Below are 21,820 nucleotides of genomic sequence, written 5' to 3' on the forward strand. Positions count from 1 at the left end.
AGGAATCGGGTTAGTGTTTCGCACACAAGATAAGGTGATAAAAAGCTGTCGCCTCTGACTCACCTGCTGCATGAACTCCAGCAAGGAACGGTGGTTGCTTTCCCAGTAGGCGGGAAGCTCTGAGGCCACCGGATATTTCACACATCCCAACTCAATAGTCACTTCAAAGCAGTTGGTATTCAGATAGTTCCAGTCCTGCATTCCTCCTATAAAATACAACATGTTACACTCAGTTTTTACACTGCAATTACTTATTCTAAAGAACAACTTCACGAGAGCCCAAGAGACATCAGCCCCACATATACTAAAGAACTGGCCAGCTATGAAGAGGGATCCAGTAGTCCTCCTTAAATACAGTGCCTTGAAAAAGTATTCATACTCCTTAAACTTTTCCACATATTTTCACATTACACCCACAGTCAAATGTATTTGAATGGGATTTTATGCGATAGACCAACACAAGGTAGCAAGTATGTGTGAAGTGAAAAGAAAACGATACATGATTTTCAAAAAATTTTGCAAATAAAAATCAGATAAGCGTGATCTGCATTTGTATTTAGCCCCCTGTACTTTCATACCCCTAAATAAAATCCAGTGTGACCAACTGCCTTCAGAAGTCACCTAATTAGAAAATGGAGTTCACTTGTGTGTAATATATTCTCAGTATAACTACAGCTGTTCTGTGAAGGCCTCAGAGGTTAGTGATCAAACTACATCATGAAAACCAAGGAACACACCAGACAGGTCAGGGATAAAGTTGTGGAGAAGTGTAAAGCAGTGTTAGGTTATAATAAAAAATAAAATAAAAATCTCCCAAGCTCTGAACATCTCACGGAGCACTTTACAATCCATCATCTGAAAATGGAAGGAGTATGGCACAATTGCAAACCTGCCAAGACATGGCCATCCACCTAAACTGACAGCCTACACAAGGAGAACACTAATTAGAGAAGCAGCGCATGATCACTCTGTAAGAGATCCAGAGCTCAGATGGGAGAATCTGTCCACAGGACAACTATTAGTCATGTACTTAACAAATCTGGCCTTTATGGAAGAAGAAGAAGAAAGAAGAAAGCCATTTCTGAAAGCACGCCATATAAAGTTCTGTTTGCATTTTGCCACATGCCATGTAGGGGGCCACAGCAAACATGTGGAAGAAGGTGCCCTGGTCAGATGAGACCAACATTGATCTTTTTTGGCCTAAATGCAGAACTCTATGTGTGGCAGAAAACTAACACTGCACATCACCCTGAACACACCATTTTGTGTTTGCTTTTCTTCAGCAGGGACAGGGAAGCTGGTCAGAGTTGATGGGAAGATGGATGGAGCTAAATACAGGACAATCCTGGAGGAAAACCTTCAGTCTCTAGATGTGCAAAGTTGGCAGAGACATACCCCAAAAGTCTTGTAGCTGTAAATGCAGCTTTTTATTTATTAAAATTTTTGAAAATCTTGTATCATTTTCTTTCCACTTCACACATACTTGCTACTTTGTGTTGGTCTATTACATAAAATCCCAATAAAATACATTTAAAGGGAGTCTGTCACCAAAATTGCATGTTACACACTGCCTACCTGACGCTTTAGCACAAGTACCTATGATTCCAATGGTACTTCCGTTCTTTTGTTGCCCGGGGGAAGGGGAGGGGCCAACAACACCCCAGCCTCTTGCTTGTCCATCCCTGTAAGTCTGTTGTGTCATCCCCAGTACTGGCAGAGATCCCGCACGTGCACAGTTCACAACCGGCCTGGGCATGAGCACTGTTATGCCCATTGGGCAGCGGCATCGATACATCTAGTGCGCATGCGCCGGCTAACAGCACGAAACCAGCAACCAGTGCGCATGCCCGGCTGGCGGTGAACTGCCGGTACAGGGGATGACACGGCGGGACAAGCAAGAGGCTGGGAAGGAGTAATATGAAAAAAAGGCAGAGCAGCCTGGGCACGTACACCGCGAACCCTGCCCCTGGGCACTTGCAAGCCCTCATTTGCATATGGATTAAAGAGCGTTTTTTCAGCTGGTAAAAATTACAACGAAAGAACAAAGGTACCATTGGAATCATGGGTAGTTGTGCTAGAGCGCCATGTAGGCAGTGTGTAACAATTGTGTGTCCAATTTTGGTGACAGACTCCCTTTAAGTTTGTGGGTGGAACATGAAAAAATTTAGAAAAGTTCAAGGGGTATGAATACATTTCCAAGGCACTATATAAAATGTTTTCTTTAGCTTGTTCACACCTATACTCTGTTTTATATGAAGTATTGTGTTACTGTGCAATCAGGTGATTACCAGATATATTGCTCATTAAAAGGACTAAACCTGTATTACAAAATAGCAAACATGACAGATGTCTAATATGCTGGCACTCCTCATTAAAGGGTGGGGATAATCAGCACAAATTATTGCTTACCTGGGACATTATACCAGTTTGCACCATTAGTAATTCCTTGAGGAAAATTCTCATTGGGATAGATCTCCTTACAAGGACTGCCCGTGAACATCTTAATGTTTTCCTATACAAAGCACAAAGAAAGGCACTTTAAAACAGAGCAACTGCAGACAGAGGGGCGCGTTTTAGACGCCGGTCTTAATAAAGCCCCATAGCTGGCGGTCGATCCGCTGAACTTATGACGAGGCGCCGGCCTCTTCATAACTTCGGCGGATCCTCCGCCAGTTCTAAATGTAAGACCGCTTCCTAGCTGTCTTACATTTCGACCTTTTTCTACACTTAAGGCCTCTTGCCCACGAATGAAAGGACTCCGTGCCCGTGCTGCGGATCGCAAATTGCGGTCTGCAATGCACGGGCACCGGCTGTGGGGCAGCCGCATGCGTATCACAGACCCATTCACTTGAATGGGGTCCGCGATCTGTCCGTTCCGCAAAAAGATAGAACAAGTTCTATATTTTTGCGGAACGGAAGCACGGAACTGAACACCACAGAAGCACTCTGTAGTGCTTCCATGGGGTTGGGCTCCGTTCCGTGCTTCTGTTCCGCATCTGTGATGCAGAATGCACATGGCTGGTGACCCGCGTATTGCGGAACCGCCGTATGCGGCCCGCAGCACTGGCACAGAGCCCTTACGTTCGTGGGCAAGAGGGCTAAACCAGTCACAGAAAACTGTAAATGAGATTTGCCTTCCGGCCCTTCCCCTTGCCCACCACGCTCACAATTTTAGACCTGGTGTGAGCGGGGAAAAGTGGCAGATTGTGGCGCAACGAACCGTTGTGCCACAATCTGCGCCTGAATTATGATGCCTAATATAGGCGCATTTCAGTAATAAATGACAGTCCCTAGCGACTGATTTTGATGGAAACTGTGTAATACTTAAAGGGGTTGCGTCTCTTCAACAAATGGCATTTATCATGTAGGTAAAATTAATACAAGACACTTACTAATGTATTGTGATTTTATTCCAGGACACGGAGGCTTCCTATTGCTATTCTCTCTCTTTACTGTTTCCATAGCAGCAAAGACAAAACTTTTAAAATATGCAGTAACTATGGCAACAAGCCAACCCACTCCCTCCCAGTGTCCATATAAACCACGGTCACACTGGAAACGTCCTCTTTCTTTGCTGCTCCAGTTAAGTATTCATCCTTAGCAGCCCACTGTGCCCTGTGGCGTTCCCTTTTGGGTGCGCTTTTGGGCGTTATATTCTATGATATTGTATGCTATATATTTTATTAATTAGCTTTGTCTAGATTACTTATGTATATATTGTTATATTATCTGCTTTTGTACCCCTTTTGATTATTTTCGTCTGCCCTTCCTGTTGCCGATTATCTGTACCTTCCCTGCTACAGGAGCTGCGCTCCGGTTACAGCGGGGGAAGGGGGGGGGGGGGCTTTGCGGTGGAGGTTTTTTGGAGCGGCGTTACTTACTTGCCGCTTCCTGACATCCGCCCGACTTCACTAGTATCCAGGTCGCTGCAGGGAGGCGGCGCCATCTTACATCCTCTTCTCCCAGGGGGTCTAGGGAACATTCCAGAGAGCCTGCTGTTACAGATCCCCAGGCTTTAGCTATGCAGCGCTCCATATCCAGCGCTATTATGTCTGCCATGGGGTCCATGTCCTCTGTGATATCCCAGTCTGTTACGCAGGCCCTTGCATTACATCCCACTAATGCCTCCAGAACAAATGAGAACGTTGGCCTTGTCCCATCAGTTGACAACGCGCTAAGGTCGCGTAAAAGAGCCTGTCCGCGCCAGGCAGAACGTGCGCGAGGTTGGAAATCGGCGCGGTCACAGCCCGAATATGGTTCTGACTCTGTCAGAGTCTGATGAGGAGGTACGGCACCACTCCCTGCATGGTTCAGAGGAGGATTTGATGGGAGTTATTGTTGATCCTATAGATCAGGATCCACCGCCACCCCTAACTGATTCATACCCCGAGGCCCCTTCTGGGTCTGCTGATCCTCTTTTGGATCCATTGGGGGATCCCATGTTTGATCCCAATGCATTGCACCATCCGCGGTCCTCTGAGTGGCTTCCTGCATCACATGTCACTCAATACATTGAGTCTATGACCCGCAAGGCCCTCACTAAAGAGGCACGTACCAAGCTGCGGGCTGAGTGTCCTAGACCTCTAATCCCTCACAAAGTCTGTGAGACCCCGGTGGTGGACCCCAAAATGGTCCAGTTCTTGACTAAGACCGGGTTTAACCCCCGCAAAGGCCTAGACTCCGCCCTACGGGCGTGCCAGGACAAGGTCTTGGACGTCATGGGTCCATTGGCAAAGATTTTGGATATGGCCGAATCGGCCAGGGCGGCCGGTACTCAGGCCGACCCAGAGGAATTGAGTGGCTGGGCTCAGAGAGCTATCTGCCTCGCTGGCAATGCTAATACGTCACTGGCCATAGAACGGCGCAAAGCGCTACTAATGAAAATTGAGCCTAAGTTGGCTAATTTAGCTATCTCTGAAGCGGGCAAGGACGCCCAGGGCCTCCTCTTTGGTGAGCCTTTCATAAAGGAACTGGGCAGATATGTGGGGGCCTTCACCGCCCTTGATAAGGCGCAAACTTCTATGCGCAAGGTTTTTCCCAATCGTTTTTCTGCCAGGGCCGGCAGTTTCAGGGGCCGTCTGCCCGGCCGTTCCTCCTCTTATACCCGTGGTTCGGGTAGAGGCTCCTTCACTCACAGACCCTCGTTGCAGGATCAACAACATCAGCCCACCTTCTTCCCCACTTGTGGCGGCTTCAGCCGTGGCAGAGGATTCCGTGGACATCCTAACTCCAGGAGGCCCTATGGTGAGTCATTTATTTCCTCCTCCTCCGTCCGAATTTCAGGTGGGGGGGAAGACTCCAATTCTTTTCTCAAGTGTGGAAAAAGGTGTCCTCCGATCCTTGGGTTCTGGCCACGATCAGGGGTTTTGTCATCGAGCTGGTCTCAGACCCTGTGGGGCTCCCACCAAACTTCCATTCCCTAGCCGGCCCCGCTTGCGCTCTCATCGACTCAGAACTCACGGATCTGTGGGGCAAGGGGGCGATAGAGATGGCTCCCACAGACTCTTATGGGGTCTTGAGCAGCATCTTTTTGGTCCAGAAAAAAGGGGGCCAAATGCGCCCAGTTATCAATTTAAAGGCATTGAACAATTTCGTCAGGTACCGCCATTTCAAAATGGAGGGTATTCACCTCCTGAGAGACATGCTCCTTCCCGGAGATTGGATGGCGAAAATAGATTTGAAGGACGCGTATCTCACCGTCCCAGTGGCTCCAGTATCAAGGGATCTGTTACGTTTTGTCTGGAGAGGTCAGGTGTGGCGCTTCACGTGCCTCCCATTCTGCCTCTCGTCCGCCCCGTGGTGTTTCACCAAATTGATGCGTCCGGTGGTTGCCTGGTTACGCAGTCGGGGGGTACGTTTGGTTATATATCTGGACGACATTCTCTTCATGGCGTCCAGTCCGGAAATTCTTCTTTCCCATCTCCAGTTGGCCATCTCCCTTATTTCCGATCTGGGGTTTGTAATCAATCAGGACAAATCTTGCCTGACTCCTTCCACCACGATGGAATTTTTGGGGTTCCAGATCGATTCCATTTCGCAATCTCTCAGTCTACCGCTGGTGAAGGTTCGGAATATCCGGAAGGAGCTGAGACATGCTCTTTCGTTACCCCATTTATCCCTCAGGCATCTTGCCCGAATAATAGGATTACTTGCTTCCTCCATCCAAGCGATTTTTCCGGCGCACTTCATTACAGGGCACTTCAACGCCTCAAGATTGCTCACCTACGGGAGGGCGCATCTTACGCCGATTCCATCACTTTGGATTCGGAGACCAGGCACGAGCTGAGTTGGTGGATCCACAACCTCTCGTCGTGGAATGGCAGAGCCATATTTGGTCCTCAACCCGATCTGATCATCGAATCGGATGCCAGCCTCCATGGGTGGGGCGCTCATTGCAATGGCGTCTCCACCGGGGGTCCCTGGTCCCAGAGCGAGTCCCTTCTTTATATCAACTCTCTGGAATTGTTAGCGGGTTCTCTTGCGATCCGCAGTTTCGTCAACAACACAGTCAGGGCCTGTATCAGACTTCGCATGGACAATGTGTCGGCGGTCAGGTACATCAATCATTTGGGCGGCACGCGTTCTTCCGTGCTCACCCACTTGGCCAAGGATTTTTGGGACCAATGTTTTTCCAGGGGAATCATGGTGGTAGCGGAATACCTTCCGGGTCTCCACAATGTGCGGGCGGACTGGAGTTCGCGTTCTGTCGGATGCCAGCGACTGGAAATTAGATCCCAGGGTCTTCGATGCCGTGTCATCTCGATGGGGTCCTTTCTCCATCGACCTCTTCGCGTCGCGGCTCAACACTCAGTTACCCAGGTTTTTCAGCTGGCGTCCGGACCCGGAGGCGGTGGATGCGTTCCTCCAGGAGTGGACGTCTCCAGTCATGTACGCATTTCCTCCTTTCGCTCTGGATTCCCAGGGTCCTTTTCCAGGTTCGCCTCCAGTTGGCGGAACTAGTCCTCATCTTGCCCCTTTGGAGGTCTCAGTCATGGTTTCCCCATCTGCTGGACCTTCTCATTGCCGAACCAGTCTTGCTCCCTTTTCTACCCCACCTTCTCAGGGGGCCGGCGGATCAACTTCATCCATTACTCGTCGCAGGAACGTTGCAGCTTCTCGCGTGCAGAGTATCGGGAGCCCCTGGGAGGTCTCAGGACTTTCGGAGACGACTCGATTCTTGCTGGAGAGCGCTTGGGCACCCGGAACCAGAAAGGCTTATCGCTCAGCTTGGGATTCCTGGGCTCGTTGGTGTCTCGCAGGGAACCTGGATCCCACTGATGCTCCTGTGACGGCGGTCTTGTCCTTTTTGTCTGCACTGTTCGAGCAGGGCAAGGCTTATCGGACAATTAATCTGTATAGATCTGCCATCTCCTCTAGGCATTCGGGCTTTGACGGTTGCCCAGCTGGACAGCACCCTTTAGTCTGCAGGTTGTTGCGTGGCTCCCGCCTATCTCGTCCTCCGAGGCCGCGTTTCTCCACTACCTGGGATGTCTCCATTGTATTAGTTTTCCTTCAGAACTGGCCTTCTAATGACTCCTTGTCGTTGCGGCAGCTCTCGGCTAAGTTGGTTACTCTTTTATGCCTTATCTCTTGCAAAAGAGTTTGACGTCCGGGCTTTGGATCATGATGCCCGTTCCTTTTCTCCTGTCGGTGTGACGTTCAATATCTCCCGACGCACGAAGACAAACATCCGCTCAGTGTCTTATCCGTACTTTCCGTCGTGTCCAGAGCTGTGTCCCGGTCTATGTTTGCAGGAATATGAACGACGCACCAATGCTTTACGTTCTCCCGAATTGCCTCATCTTTTCATCTCCTTTCGCAGACCTTTTCAGCCTGTAACCAGCGTTACTCTTTCGCGCTGGGTGAAATGGATCTTGTCCCTCGCGGGTATCGACACCTCTATATTTTCTGCTCATTCGGTCCGGAGTGCTTTCGCCACCTCTATGGCGGTTTCTGGAGCCCGTTTAGAGGATGTCATGAGAGTGGCGGATTGGTCCAGGGTTTCTACCTTCCGTGAGTTTTACTTTCGGCCACCATCTCACGCTTTCTCGGCTGTAGTGGACCAGCTTTAAACTTGCAATAGGAAGCCTCCGTGTCCTGGAATAAAATTTCATGATTTTCCTATTCCATGACGTAAAGTCATGATTTTATAAAGGACACGGAGGCGAGTATTGCCCACCCAGGTTTGTATCTTCCCTCCCATTTGTATAATTTATTTGAGTTATGACTCTTGATGTTTAATTTATTATTATTTGACATGACACATAGGCTGTGCCTTTCTATTTGGCTTGTATGCTACCGCTTCTGTTTGTCTGTTCTTTCTATAGGCTGATGTTCCTGACCAGATGTCCGGGAGATGCAAAGTCTTTCGTCAAGTTGGATCCAAGCCTATGTTCCTGTGCTCGGTTCTTGGTTTTGTGAAGACCTTCGTTGATTTCCCTTTTGTTGCTGAGGGAGTTCCAGGTTGAAGTTTATGGACCACAAAGAAAGAGGACGTTTCCAGTGTGACCATGGTTTATATGGACACTGGGAGGGAGTGGGTTGGCTTGTTGCCATAGTTACTGCATATTTTAAAAGTTTTGTCTTTGCTGCTATGGAAACAGTAAAGAGAGAGAATAGCAATACTCGCCTCTGTGTCCTTTATAAAATCATGACTTTACGTGATGGAATAGGAAAATCATGAAATTGTCCATATTGCTTCTTTTGTTGGCTGTATTCATTTTTTTCAATCCAGCAGTGGTGGCCGTGCTTGCAGAAAAAAGTTCCGGCCTAAGAGCACTCCCGTCATCCCAGCCATCAGTGATCACGGCCACCACTGCTGGATTGAAGGGTGGTCGTAACTCCTGGATATCAGCAGTGTATAATGTGATGGAAAAATGAATCCAGCCAGCAAAGGAGGCAATATGGACAATCAGAATACATTACTAAGTGGCTTGTATTAACTTTATCTACAGGATAAATGTCATTTGCTAAAGTGAGACAACCCTTTTAATTTTCCCTGCTGGGGAACTGAATGTTTGCTTCTGTGTTCCCCCCCATAGATTACAGCTGATCATGGAGGTCTTAGCTGCACGGCACTTTGCTGATTGGTGAGGAACCTTGTAACAAAATTGGATGGCAAACAAATCTTCAATCAAATTTCTTAGCATCCAACAATATCGATAAAGTGACAATTTTAAAACCTTAACTGGAGAGTAAAGACCAGTATGGCTTCACTTCCTGCTACTACAATAACCCATCTTTGTGGGTACAGATATTTTATAGTAACATTATATAAATACATCCCCTTGGCCCCACAATATAGTGGCTTGTACTAATCCCTTGGAATATATATATATATATATATATATATATATATATATATATATATAATTTATTTTAGCAGAACTGGGTAGTAAATTATATGGGTGCTTTCAGAGTAAGTATAAAGCTGTAGCCTGCTCTCATTGCATTTATTGGAAGACAACTGGCACCAGGAGAGGTATAGAGTGGGCTCAGCATGCATGTTGGTACCTGCATCCCTGGATTTAATGGAGGCCGTTATGGCACCAAAAATGGTAAAAAGCAGAGTGGACCCAGCATGCATGTGGAACCTGTAGTCCCTGAATTTTATGGTGGCCATTATGGCACAGAACAGGTAGGATTTAGTGTTAGGTTCCCGTCTTATAGAGATCGCCTTGACATTTGGCAGACGGGCCCAATAATTTTGTACAAAATGTATTTGCCAAGAATCTCAAATTTCCAAAATAAGCGTGGCATTAGCACTAGAATGTTTTCTATAATTATGGCATTATTGTACTTTGTGTTTGCAGAGTGCTGCTGCAATGTCTTTTTCCTGTATGTGCACTTCCAGTTTTTGCCACATGGTGGTGCTACACTAAAGCAAGTACATCTGCCTGTGCAGCAACTGAAAGGGAGTCTGTCACCACTATATACAGCGCTTACATTGTCCTATCACACAGCTATACAGAAATGTAACAGTACCTTTGTTATTTTCTTTAGACTTGCAGAAGCTGGAAAAACGACGTTTAATTTATATGCAAATGAGCACTCGCAAGTGCCCAGATCCCGCGCACTGCCTCGCTGGGGCATGCCCATTGTGGGCACGGCATCGCTTTAACTAGTGAGCATGCGCCGGTGAGGCCGTGCGCAGGCGTGGGATCTCGGCAGGACTGAAGGCGGGCATAAGCAGAGGCTGGGGAGGAGTAACAATGAAATGAGGCAGAGCAGCCTGGGCTCCTACATAGTGAATGCCACCCCTGGGCACCTACAAAGTGAATGCCACCCCTGGGCACCTACACAGTGAACCCCTCCCTTGGGCACTTGCGAGTGCTCATTTGCATATGAATTAAACGTCGTTTTTTCAGCTTCTGCAAGTGTAAAGAAAATAACAAAGGTACCGTTACATTTATGTATAGGTGTGCTACAGAGCCATGTAAGCTGTATATGGTCATATAATGGTGACAGACTCCCTTGAAATTTATGGCACTGTCTGTTTTTTTAGTTTACAGCTTTACATTTTGGCCCCAATCAGACCAACATCCGGACTATTCCTAATTAAAGTGAAGCTGTACTTTTCAACAAAATTGATACAAAGGAGAAATAAGCCCCCAACCCGAGCAATGTCTCCCCTCGCTGCTGAAGACAGGTTAATAGAAAACCTATAAGCCCGCCTCGAGTGTCTCCTGCAGCAGCGACATTTCTTTCTTCTCGGGTTAGTGAGAGGTGGGGGGTCTCAGGAGTCTGACCCCCACTGATGACAAAACTGCTGATACGCGTCGTCACTAGGAAATACCAAAACTTTGCACGCTTTAAAGGGAGTCTGTCACCAGGAAATTCAGTATTAAATCAGACACAATGCCTTGAAGGGTTGGCTAACTTGAATGTAGCGATACCTTTCATTTAACGATCTGTTTCATTCTGGAGAAAAAGTATTTTTAATCCATATGCAAATGAGCTGTTAAGTGCACTGTGAGGGTGGTGCCCAAGTCACCCTGTGCACCCTTGCTCCTCCTGCCAGCCTCTCCCTATCCTTCTTGAGTGACAGGACCAGGTGAAGCGACTAGACATGAACCTGGCCTTGTGAATCAAAAACAAAAGGCAAAGGCTGGCCGAGGAAGGTGAAAAAGGAAGAACACGCAGAGTGGCTTGGACCCGCCCTTGGTGCACTTAACTGCCTATTTGCAAACCAATAAAAGTACTTTTTCTCCAGAATGAAGTGAAGGATCACCAAGTGAAAGGTATCATTACATTCAGAGGATCCTATAAGGCAGGGATGGCCAACCTGTGGCTCTCCAGCTGTTGCAGAACTACAACTCCCAGTATGCCCAGTCTGCCTACAGCTATCAGCCTACAACAGGGCATTGTGGGAGTTGTAGTTTTACAACAGCTGGAGAGCCGCAGGTTGGCCAGCCATGCTATAAGGCATTGTGCCTGGTGAAACAGTGAATTTCCTGGTGGTTAAGTATTTTGGTGAGGTGTAAAAAAAAATTATGGGGAAAAATAAAATAAAACAAAACAAAAAAAATTCCAGCTATTTTCTGGTTGGATCACCTAGAAACTGCGGTAAAGATGGTCAGATTGCGCTGGTCTGTAATTTCCTTTTCAAGCTCTGTTAAAGGGGTTATCCCATGACTAATGTAAAAAATTTAAATCAGACACCATATTGTACATGACAGTAGGGGTGGGCGGTATAGGCGATATGCGATATAAATTTGGGCCACGATATGGATTTTCGCCATATCGCCGGACTGCGATATGATCGCGCTCTCTGCGCGCACCATTTTCTCCTGAGCCGGCCGTCACAGTGGAGGGAGAAGGAGGGAGTCCCTCCCTCCCCACTGTGCGCGGCTGCCGCTGAACACCAATGAGGACAGAGTAGGAGGAGGAGGGGAGGGACTGTGGCCACTGCGCCACCAATGAATGTGCCGGCCATATCCCACAGGGTCCCCCAAACCCCCCCCCATCGGTTACCATAGCAGCCAGGACGCTACTGAAGTCCTGGCTGCGATGGTATGTTAGTGAGCAGCATTATACTCACGTGCGCCGTGATCGCCGGGAGCTCCTTCTTCTGTCTGTGCGGCGGATTGCTAATGCTTATAGCATTAGCAATGCGCCGCACAGACCTATGAGAAGAAGGAGCGACCGGCGGCCACGGCGTACGTGAGTATAATGCTGCTTACTAACATACCATCGCAGCCAGGACTTCAGAGGCTGGGGGGAGCAGATCAGAGGCTGGGCAAAGCACAGGGCAGCAGGGAGAATGTAAAGTCCTATTCACCCTAATAGAGCTAATAGAGAGTCTAAAATACACCGCAGATACAAATGATGAATTTGTGGCAGAGGTGCTCCGAATTGGAGTGGGGGTGCATGGGCCTAGACTGCCAAATGAATGCGACACTGGATAAGATCTGTTCAAATCACAAAGCTCTGCCCGATTTGCCACAAGCAAGCGGCACAATTGTCGGGCAGATAATCGCCGACACGCATTCGTAGCTCATCAGCGATGACCTGCCTGTGTAAAGGTGCCTCCGATTACCTGATCATCGAGCAAGTATTCGTACATCGGGCAATCGCAATCTTTCAGCAGGTTTAAAAAATCACTGCTTGCCGGTGGCAGGTCGTGATGTGTAATCCTGATCTGCTGCCAGCAAACAATGATTCAGTATGGGGACGAGCGATGGCATTAGGTGTGGAGGAGATCACTGCATGTAAATAGCAGCGCTCTCCTCCACTGATAAACAGAGGATTACTGGGAAGGAACGCTCTCCCTCCCCCTCATAGTCTGCAGGTGTAATACAGGCTTAAGCCAGCTTTCACAGGCAGTGATTTCAATCAGCGATTGTGAGCCAAAACCAGTTGTGTAGCCTCCACAGATAAGGTATAATGTAAAGATTTCCTCCTGTTCTGCGTTCTTGGCCCACCCATGATTCTGGCTCACAAGCACCGATTAGATTCTGCATTGCAGAAATCTAAGCCAAGCAAAATGAGGGTTCAAGGTTTAGAGATTCAGTGGGGTCCTAGTCTCTATGACCTGCCAGAAACCAAATGAACGTGGAATTCCCCTTTAACAACAGATAAAGCACATTTTTTAAGTCTGTATAAATGAACCTCAAATTGCCCAAAAAGTGAAACTGAGACCAGAAGTGTAAAATTTACAGCGGTTCTCTGGGCTTTTAATATTGATGACCAATCTTCAGGATAGGTCATCAATATCAGATTGGAGGGGGTCTGACACCCGGCACCCCCACCGATCGATCAGCTGTATGAGGAGACAGCGTGCGCAGTGTGCACGGGGAGAAGGGAGATGCAGGTGCCATCTCCCTTCTCCCCGTGCACACTACGCACGCAGTCTCCTCATACAGCTGATGTCAGGACCCCCGCCAATCTGATATTGATGACCTATCCTCAAAATAGGTCAGCAATATTAAAAGCCTGGAGAACCTCTTTAAGGTTGTACAGAGCTGCCATATTAATTATAAGTATGTATAACCAGACGCAGCTGCTCCCTGGGCACCATGCCTACTGCTGGCAAAGGCAGAACATGGTGACTGGTTGCTGTAAGCCTCACCTTGGAATAGGAGAGAGCCAATTGTTGGAAGACGACATCATCTGGGGATTTACTGTACATAGACAAGCCCTTTTCATCGTCATCATACGGATAATTAACCACAAGGGAACCTGCAGACACAAGTCAGTGCTGTTAGAAAATCCACATGCTGCCAACATATAAGAAAGGAGAAGCTGAATACGTAGATGGATGGTGGGTGCGAAGAACTGTGCCACAGAAACACTACATCTGGCTGGGGTTCTCTGAATCCCCTGTACTCCTTCCCTTCCCGCATCAGGCGTAAAGAGGACCTTTCACCGATCCTGACATTGTGAACTAAGTATCCTGACATATACAGCGGCGCCCAGGGATCTCACTGCACTTACTATTATCCCTGGGCGCCGCTCCGTTCTCCCGTTATGTCCTCTGGTATGTTCGGGGACTTGGTTATAGTAGGCGGAGTCTACCCTTGTTCTGCTGGGCGTCTCTTTCTCCTAGGCTGTAGCGCTGGCCAATCGCAGCACAGAGCTCACAGCCTGGGAGGTTTTTCTCTCCCAGGCTGTGAGCTCTGCGCTGCGATTGGCCAGCGCTACAGCCTAGGAGAAGGAGACGCCCAGCAGAACAAGGGTAGACTCCGCCTACTATAACCAAGTCCCCGAACATACCAGAGGACATAACGGGAGAACGGAGCGGCGCCCAGGGATAATAGTAAGTGCAGTGAGATCCCTGTCATGATACTTAGTTCACAATGTCAGGATCGGTGAAAGGTGTTTTTATCCAGAGTGTTCCTTTTTAGGCTGGTTTTACACTAGCAGCAAGGAACTCCGGCAAGTGAACAGCCTGTCGGATCCGTCCTGCCGCTAGTGCACGCGTGCCCCCGGACTACCGCATGTCATACTTTTATTTCCGGCGCTGCCGGAAATCCGCCCCGCCCCCATTATAGTCAAAGGGGCCGGAGCGGTAGTCTGGGGGCAGGCGTGCACTAGTGGCAGCACGGATCCGACAGGCTGTTCACCCGCCGGAGTTCCTTGCCGCTAGTGTGAAACTAGCCTAATAACCTAAACAGTCAATGAACTGCCCCAAATTTTCCAAAAACATGACCAAGACGAAGCTTGAATAGTGCAAGGAACATCCCTGCTGCCAATTCTGTTTGTAGCTGAAAACTACTTTCCCACCCTACACTACATTAATCACAAGACCATGAATATGAACATCACTAAAAGAAAATGAGAATTGCAAAATGTAGGTTTGAGCTTTTAACCAATTTACACCTACACATTTGCAAAACTGCTTGCTAAGCAATTCCCTAATTTACTTCTGTTCTGAGAATTGCTCCCTTTATGAGTGGCAGGGCTCCGACAACAGAGCTGGGAAATTAAGGGGATTGTCCAGGATTATAAAAACATGGCTGCCTTCTTCCAAAAACAGCACCAACCCTGTACATGGTATTGCAGTTGGAGTCAATGGGGCAGAGTTGCAATACCACACACAACTTGTAGACAGGGGTGGGTGCTGTTTTTGGAAGAAGGCAGCCACGTTTTTATAATCCTGGACAACCCCTCTAAATGTTGACAACCAGACACAGGGAGAAGAATAATAATAATAATAATAATAATAATAAATAATCAAAAACATTTAAAAAATCATCATTTAGTAGTGCTGTTGAAAAAGGACCCGTCATCTCTCCTGACATGTCTCTATTAATAAGCACCTGTACCCCCAATAAGATTATAATTGTGGAGAATCTTTTCTAACAACTCTGTCTGCTTTGTTTCTACTCTGTTATTCCTCCAGGAAAGGCATAATAGACAACTAGGCGTTGCAACTCCTCTTATCAATAGGGCATGGCCCTAGAGAATATGTCATTGTTAGACTATGCAGCAGGGACACATTTTAATGACACTCAACTGTTAATTTATCCATATATTTCCAGTAGAACAGAAGAATGGCAAAATGCAGACTCTTAGGCCCCTTTCACACGGGCGAGTATTCCGCACGGATGCGATGCGTGAGTTGAACGCATTGCACCCGCACTGAATCCTGACCCATTCATTTCTATGGGGCTGTGCACATGAACTGTGATTTTCACGCATCACTTGTGCGTTGCGTGAAAATTGCAGCATGCTCTATATTCTGTGTTTTTCACGTAACGCAGGCCCCATAGAAGTGAATGGGGCCGCGTGAAAATCGCAAGCAAGTGCGGATGCGGTGCGATTTTCACGCATGGTTGCTAGGTGACGATCGGGCTGGGGACCCGATTTGTATTATTTTCCCTTATAACATGGTTATAAGGGAAAATAATAGCATTCTGAATACAGAAAGCTAAGTAAAATAGAGATGGAGGGGTTAAAAATTAAAAAAAAATTAACTCACCGAGTCCACTTGATCGCGTAGTTGCGAATCTCTGTCTTCTTCTGCAATGTTGAGCTGCCGGCTAAGGACCTGTGGTGACGTCACATCACATGATCCAATCACATGGTCCCTCACCATGGTGATGAACCATGTGATGAGCACAGTGACGTCATCAAAGGTCCTATTCCTGTGCACAGCAAAGAAGACAGAAGAGAAGCCAGGCTGCGCGATCAAGTGGATTAAGGCGAGTTAAATTATTTATTATTATTTTTTTAACCGCTCCAGCCTTATTGTACTATGCATTCTGTATTAAAGGAAACCTGTCACCAGGATTTTGTGCATAGAGCCGGGGACATGGGCTGCTAGATGGCCGCTAGCACATCTGCAATACCCAGTCCCCAACAGCTCTCTGCGCTTTTATTGTGTTAAAAAACCTTTTTGATCAATATGCAAATGACCTGATATGAGTCCTGTGTCCGGAGAGGAGTCCAGCGGAAAGGAGCCCAGCACCGCCCCGCGTCCTCCGAATCTCCTGCTTGCTGGCTGACGTCACCGAGCTGGAGCGCCGAAATCTCGCGATGCGCGAGCTAGCGCATGCGCAGTGTCGGCATCATGTTCATTCCCTGTGCTGGCATCAGCACAGGGAACGAACTACGCATGCGTAGTTTTTGCACAGATATTCAATGAGGTCTTAGGTAGGAACTCATTTTTTGCAGGATGAGAAGACGGTTTGATTGGTACCATTTTGGGGTACATACACCTTTTTGATCGCTTGGTATTACACTTTTTGTGAGGGAAGGTGACCAAAAAATGTCTGCTTTGGCACTTTTTTTTTTTTACTGTGTTCCCGACAGGGTGGATCATGCGATATTTTTATAGAGCTGGTCGATACGGACACGGCAATAACTAATATGTATACTTTTCCTTTTTTTCGCTATTTTTTTATTACTTAATTATGGGAAAAGAACACTTTTTTTTTTTTACTTGACATTTTTAGTTTTTCATGCAAAACTTTGCGCGGGCGCAGCTCCTGCACTCGCCCGATCAGCACTATGTACTATGGCATTGGTCGGGAAGTCACTTCCCGTAGCGCCATTATATATATATATATATATATATATATATATATATATATATATATATATATATATATATATATATATAACACATACAGTACGCAGTAGATACAATCCTGCAGTCTGGTGATAACGTGGTATTGGTAGACCTTGGTATACCTGGTAATGGAATATATGACACTAATACAAAGAAGACACAATGACGCGGGTGCAAATTCAAAAGGAATTCCAATCCAAACTCAATTCCAAGGAGTGGTGAATTTAGTTTTTGTTCTTCGTGGAGCATTTCTGCATTAGACAGAAGGCACAATGGACAAGTGTAATGAATAACATACCTCCATGGAGATTAGCAGACAGGACAAACGGATAGGTTTTCAGCCAACTCATTACAGCCAAAGTCTCAAGCTGCGGAGGGTCTGTGATTTGGAAGAACTGGTCTGGGAAATTACGATTAAGATCATAATTGTTGCTGTTGTTTCTGCCAACAACCCCGTCACGGTCCCCTGCAGAGAAACAAGGAGATGAACAATGTCAGATACTATTCTAGAGTCAACTGGAAATGCTACTCATTAGGCAGTGCCCTGCCTAAGCCACCGCTGGAAATTACAGGATGCCTGGCACTGCCTGGTAACCTGGTATTTTTGCTCTTTAATTACTTTTTGCATCCTGTCTCTGAATTTATGATTAGTGGGGATTTGACCTCTGGGGCCCCCACAACCCCGACGATCATGGGGCTGCAGCGCAGTACAGCCACACTACTTCAATGGGACCATACTGAAATTCCATGCACAGCGCTGTTGGGCAGAAAAAACATAGGAGGGGATGCAGCAACAATTCACCCCTGTAGCTCCTCCATTCTCAGGATCGTTGGAGAAAGGCCTCAATGACCATCCCTTTGGAAGATGAGAATAAATAAGTGATGCAAGTGGTGTGCTTTCACAAGTTTCTTAGTACAGGCACATCATAAAGTACAGGCACATCAGTTTATAAATTCAAGTTCTTAATCAAGAACTAAAGCAAATGGGTGCTCTATGCTGTTTATTGGTTTCATTCACTCATAAGCTGCACAATGTAACCCTTTACCACCTTCAGGCTGAGGAGATAGCTATAATAGAGAAAAAGCAGCGTGTCCGTAAGAGCACCCGGCCTGACCTCCCAGCACTGACAGGTCGCATAGCATTATATTGATTTTTGATGCTATGTAACCCTTACAGTTCTGGAATGTATTGACAGCTGACAGGGTTATATAAGATCATAAATCAATATAATGCTATGCGACCCTGGCAGTGCTGGGAGGTCAGGACGGGTGCTCTCGCCCACACGCGCTGCGAGTCCAATGCCTGGAACTCCCTCGTGTGAAAGGGGCCTAAAGGGAACATGCTAGTTAAAAAGGTCTTGTGATTACAGCAGCCTCAGCAGTGATTCAAACAGACAGGTTCTCTCTTTCACTGCAGTGTCAGAGGGGTGAGGTTAGAAAAGTGGTAAGTATAAGGTGAGCTGGCAGGCTTGTAGAAACAATAACTGTAGGCTGACAGCAGCTCCACTGTAACATGGCAGACAATAATAACTTCTGAATTAGGAGGAAGGCGAGTCTGAGCTTTGAAGGGGAAGGTTCCACATTGACACTGTAAATAAAGATCTAAACGCACAGTGGAAATTTTATTTTTTCCCTGGAGGTATGTTTTAAAACTTCAAATAGTCTTTTCTGCATAGAATATAAGTGTGAGTAAGTAATTACCTTCTTGTGCTTTCTCATATCCGTCCGGATTCATGGAGGGCATGATGTGTATTCTGGTAGTGTTCACCAATTGTGTGACTTCAGGGTCAGTACCGTAGTTTTTGCACAGATATTCAATGAGGTTTAAAAGCAGCTCTCTTCCTACAACTTCATTACCGTGCATGTTCCCAATGTACTTAAACTCCGGTTCACCTGCAAAAAGATATGCAAGATATAGAAGACTGCCAATGATCACCGATCCAGATATCAGAAGAACATAATGCTGTGGGACTACCATGCACCTTAACCCACAGGTAAGCCACATTCATAGCTCAAAGAAAAAGGTTTCCCAATTGAGAAAAGATGGCAAAGCCTATATGCTTCTACTGAGAAGAGGAAATGGGAGTGTGGAAACCTCTAGGGTCCCATTTGCCAGACCCCAAATGTTATAGTCTAAAATTGATGTGATGCCATACTACCAGAGGTGCACACAACTCACAACACTGACATCAGTCCAATTGTGTCTTTATTCACACAAAAGAAAATAAATTACCTGGCTCATGGACACGCGGGTTGTCAGATATCGCCATCGCATAAAGCTCTCGTGATTCCACCGATTTGCCAATGGAGTAGAGATGAGTGATGCTGGCGTATTCACTGTTATACCTCCTCAGGAATATCTCCATGTCAGAATACTGGTGATGGCGGTACTCCTGAGGCTGGATTGTTCTGTGAACTGGAGGGATGTTCTCAGGTTTCGCAGATCCTGGATGCTCAGCGGTGGGTAGTGGAGCACTAGTAGTGCCCAGGCCATCATCTGCTACAACTGATACTGTAGGATTGAGCTGGAAATCAAGCACGGTAGCTGCTCCTTCTTTTACTTCCACCTGAGTAATGGTTAGTGGCAGGTATCTAGAAGACAAGAGACAATATGTATATGAAAAATCTGGTGCCCAGGACTCCGGAATACCTGGTAGTCTAAGCTGTAGTCAATACTAATGGTACTGTATAGTGGAATCACCAATCAAGGCATTATTTCAAATGAATGCAAGGGACAAATGATGAGGGAAAGGGGATATTCATGGTGTAGTAGTAGTGGTAGGAAGAGGAGACAGATCTACAGTTCAGGTAGTCTCTGCCTTGTAGTTCAGTCTGCAGTAAAGGGGTTGCACCAGGATATAAACGTATCTGCCGTTCATAGCTGTATTTGGCTATCTTCGCCATAGAGAATGAATGGAGAGGCAGGACGCATGCTTGATGGTCGCTCCATTAACTCAAGAGTCTTGGGAACATCGTTCTCATGATTGGTGTAGGATCCCAGCATTTGGACCCCCACCAATCAGATATGTATCCCCCATCCTGTGACGAGGGGAGAAGTTTATATCTTGAGACACCCCCTTTAAGACATTTTATATGGATATATAGTAACATATATCACCCAGGAATCCAATAACTAGGCCTCAAAAATCTTCAAGTAGACAGAGCGCATCCATCAGCAGATTTGTCCCTATGAAACTGGCTGACCTGTTGCATGTGCGCTTGGCAGCTGAAGGCATCTGCATCACTGACAAAAATGAAGTTTTAATATATGAAAATGAGCCTCTAGCCGCTATAGGCTCTGCTCTCTCTGCAACTGCCATGCCCCCTCTGCACTTTGATTGAAAGGGTAAGGCAGTGAAAACATGACCACGGCTGGCCACGATTTCTCCTAAGGTCAATCAAAGTGCAGAGGGAGCCACAACTGCAGAGAGAGCAGAGCCTCTAGGTGTAAAGGGAACGCCCCCGTTGCTCCTAGAGGCTCATTTGCATATATTAAAACATCATTTTTCTCAGCAATGCGGGCACATATGAACATGAGACCAACACAGATGTCTTCAGCTGCCAAGTGCACATGTAACAGGTCACCCAGTGTCATAGGTACAAATCTGCTGACAGATGCCCTTTAAGGTAGTGGATTCTTAAAATACAAACTTTACAACTGTGGACAAAAAAAATAATAAACATTTTATTGGTGGCATTAATTGCCTTTTAATGAGAAAAACAAGTAATGTGGTTGGCTAGGTCATCAATATCAGATCAGTAGTGGTCTGACATAGAAGGGAGTGGAAGCAGACAGCTCTGTTCTCTGTAGTGGCTGTGCTGGGTTACCGTAGCTCAACTCCCATTTATCTGCTGTGTACAGCTGACCATGGGTAGTGAGGACTAAAAGAGGACTCCCCTACTTCAGAGAAATACCATTCTTAAAGTGTAACTGCCATTTCACTAAAAAAAAATGAAATTCCTAACATATGTGATGTTGAAGGGAAGATATTCATGAAGCTGTATTTTTCAGCTAATTTTACCTTTCTGATGTCTGTATTCAGCCCTTAGCAACCATATTTCTCTGTGCCTCTATTTCAACAACTTCCTAAGATGTCCGCTGCTGCTCTTCTTGTGAGGATATTTGCCCTTCCTTGAGACCATCCTGTATTTCCCTCACTTCCCATAAGCCCTTGCTTTCCTCACATGAACTAGCAGGACCAATCGGAACGCAGATAACTTCACACAGTACCCAGAGCAGTGTGTATCCTCACATACAACTAACCAGAGACAAGCCCTGCAATTACATTAAATCAGTAAGCTGCTTTAGCTGCTTATATCTCTGGTTTGGTACCAGCTAGAAACATGGCTTTCAGACAATACCAGAATGACATAAATCTGTTCAGTACAGGGGAAGATATCAATGATAGAAATAGGGATGCTGTGAATGAAGCTGAAAGTAAAAGCAGATTTTACCCGCGATTATTCCCGACTATTTCTAACAGTGATTTCTCCTCTGTTGCTTGGACTAGAGCCGTCGTTGTATGAAAGCCTGGACTGTAAGCTTTCAAACAAGACCAGTTGCATATTTCTAGCTGCTACCATTGAGAAGATATCACCATCTAATGCAGCCCGCCCCCCTCCACTTTCTGCCATAGCCCTGCTCCAGGCTGTCAGAGCTGAGATCCTCCTCCCAGAGTTCGTCAGTCTCTTGTTATAATACTGAGAAGACGGACTGCACATGGCAACGCTGTGAGATGAGAGCTGCTGAATAGGAAAGTAGCAAGCATTTGTGGGAGTTATTAGCAGGTAAAACTGAAAATGATC

At 46.6% G+C, this 21,820-nt stretch overlaps 1 protein-coding gene across 1 annotated transcript in view; it reads right to left on the reverse strand.

The window, feature by feature from the left end:
- Positions 1-21,820, reverse strand: part of CPD (carboxypeptidase D) — a 99,140-nt gene that overhangs the window by 15,989 nt on the left and 61,331 nt on the right. Inside the window, exons 5-10 of the mRNA XM_040423389.1 lie at positions 19,248-19,606; positions 18,716-18,907; positions 17,313-17,480; positions 13,571-13,680; positions 2,410-2,512; positions 64-206 (exon numbers count right to left, since the gene is read on the reverse strand). Of these exons, the coding sequence (XP_040279323.1) occupies positions 64-206; positions 2,410-2,512; positions 13,571-13,680; positions 17,313-17,480; positions 18,716-18,907; positions 19,248-19,606 (1,075 nt within the window). The remainder of the gene's footprint in view (positions 1-63; positions 207-2,409; positions 2,513-13,570; positions 13,681-17,312; positions 17,481-18,715; positions 18,908-19,247; positions 19,607-21,820) is intronic.

This window comes from Bufo bufo, chromosome 3, assembly GCF_905171765.1.
Source record: "Bufo bufo chromosome 3, aBufBuf1.1, whole genome shotgun sequence".
NCBI lineage: Eukaryota > Metazoa > Chordata > Amphibia > Anura > Bufonidae > Bufo > Bufo bufo.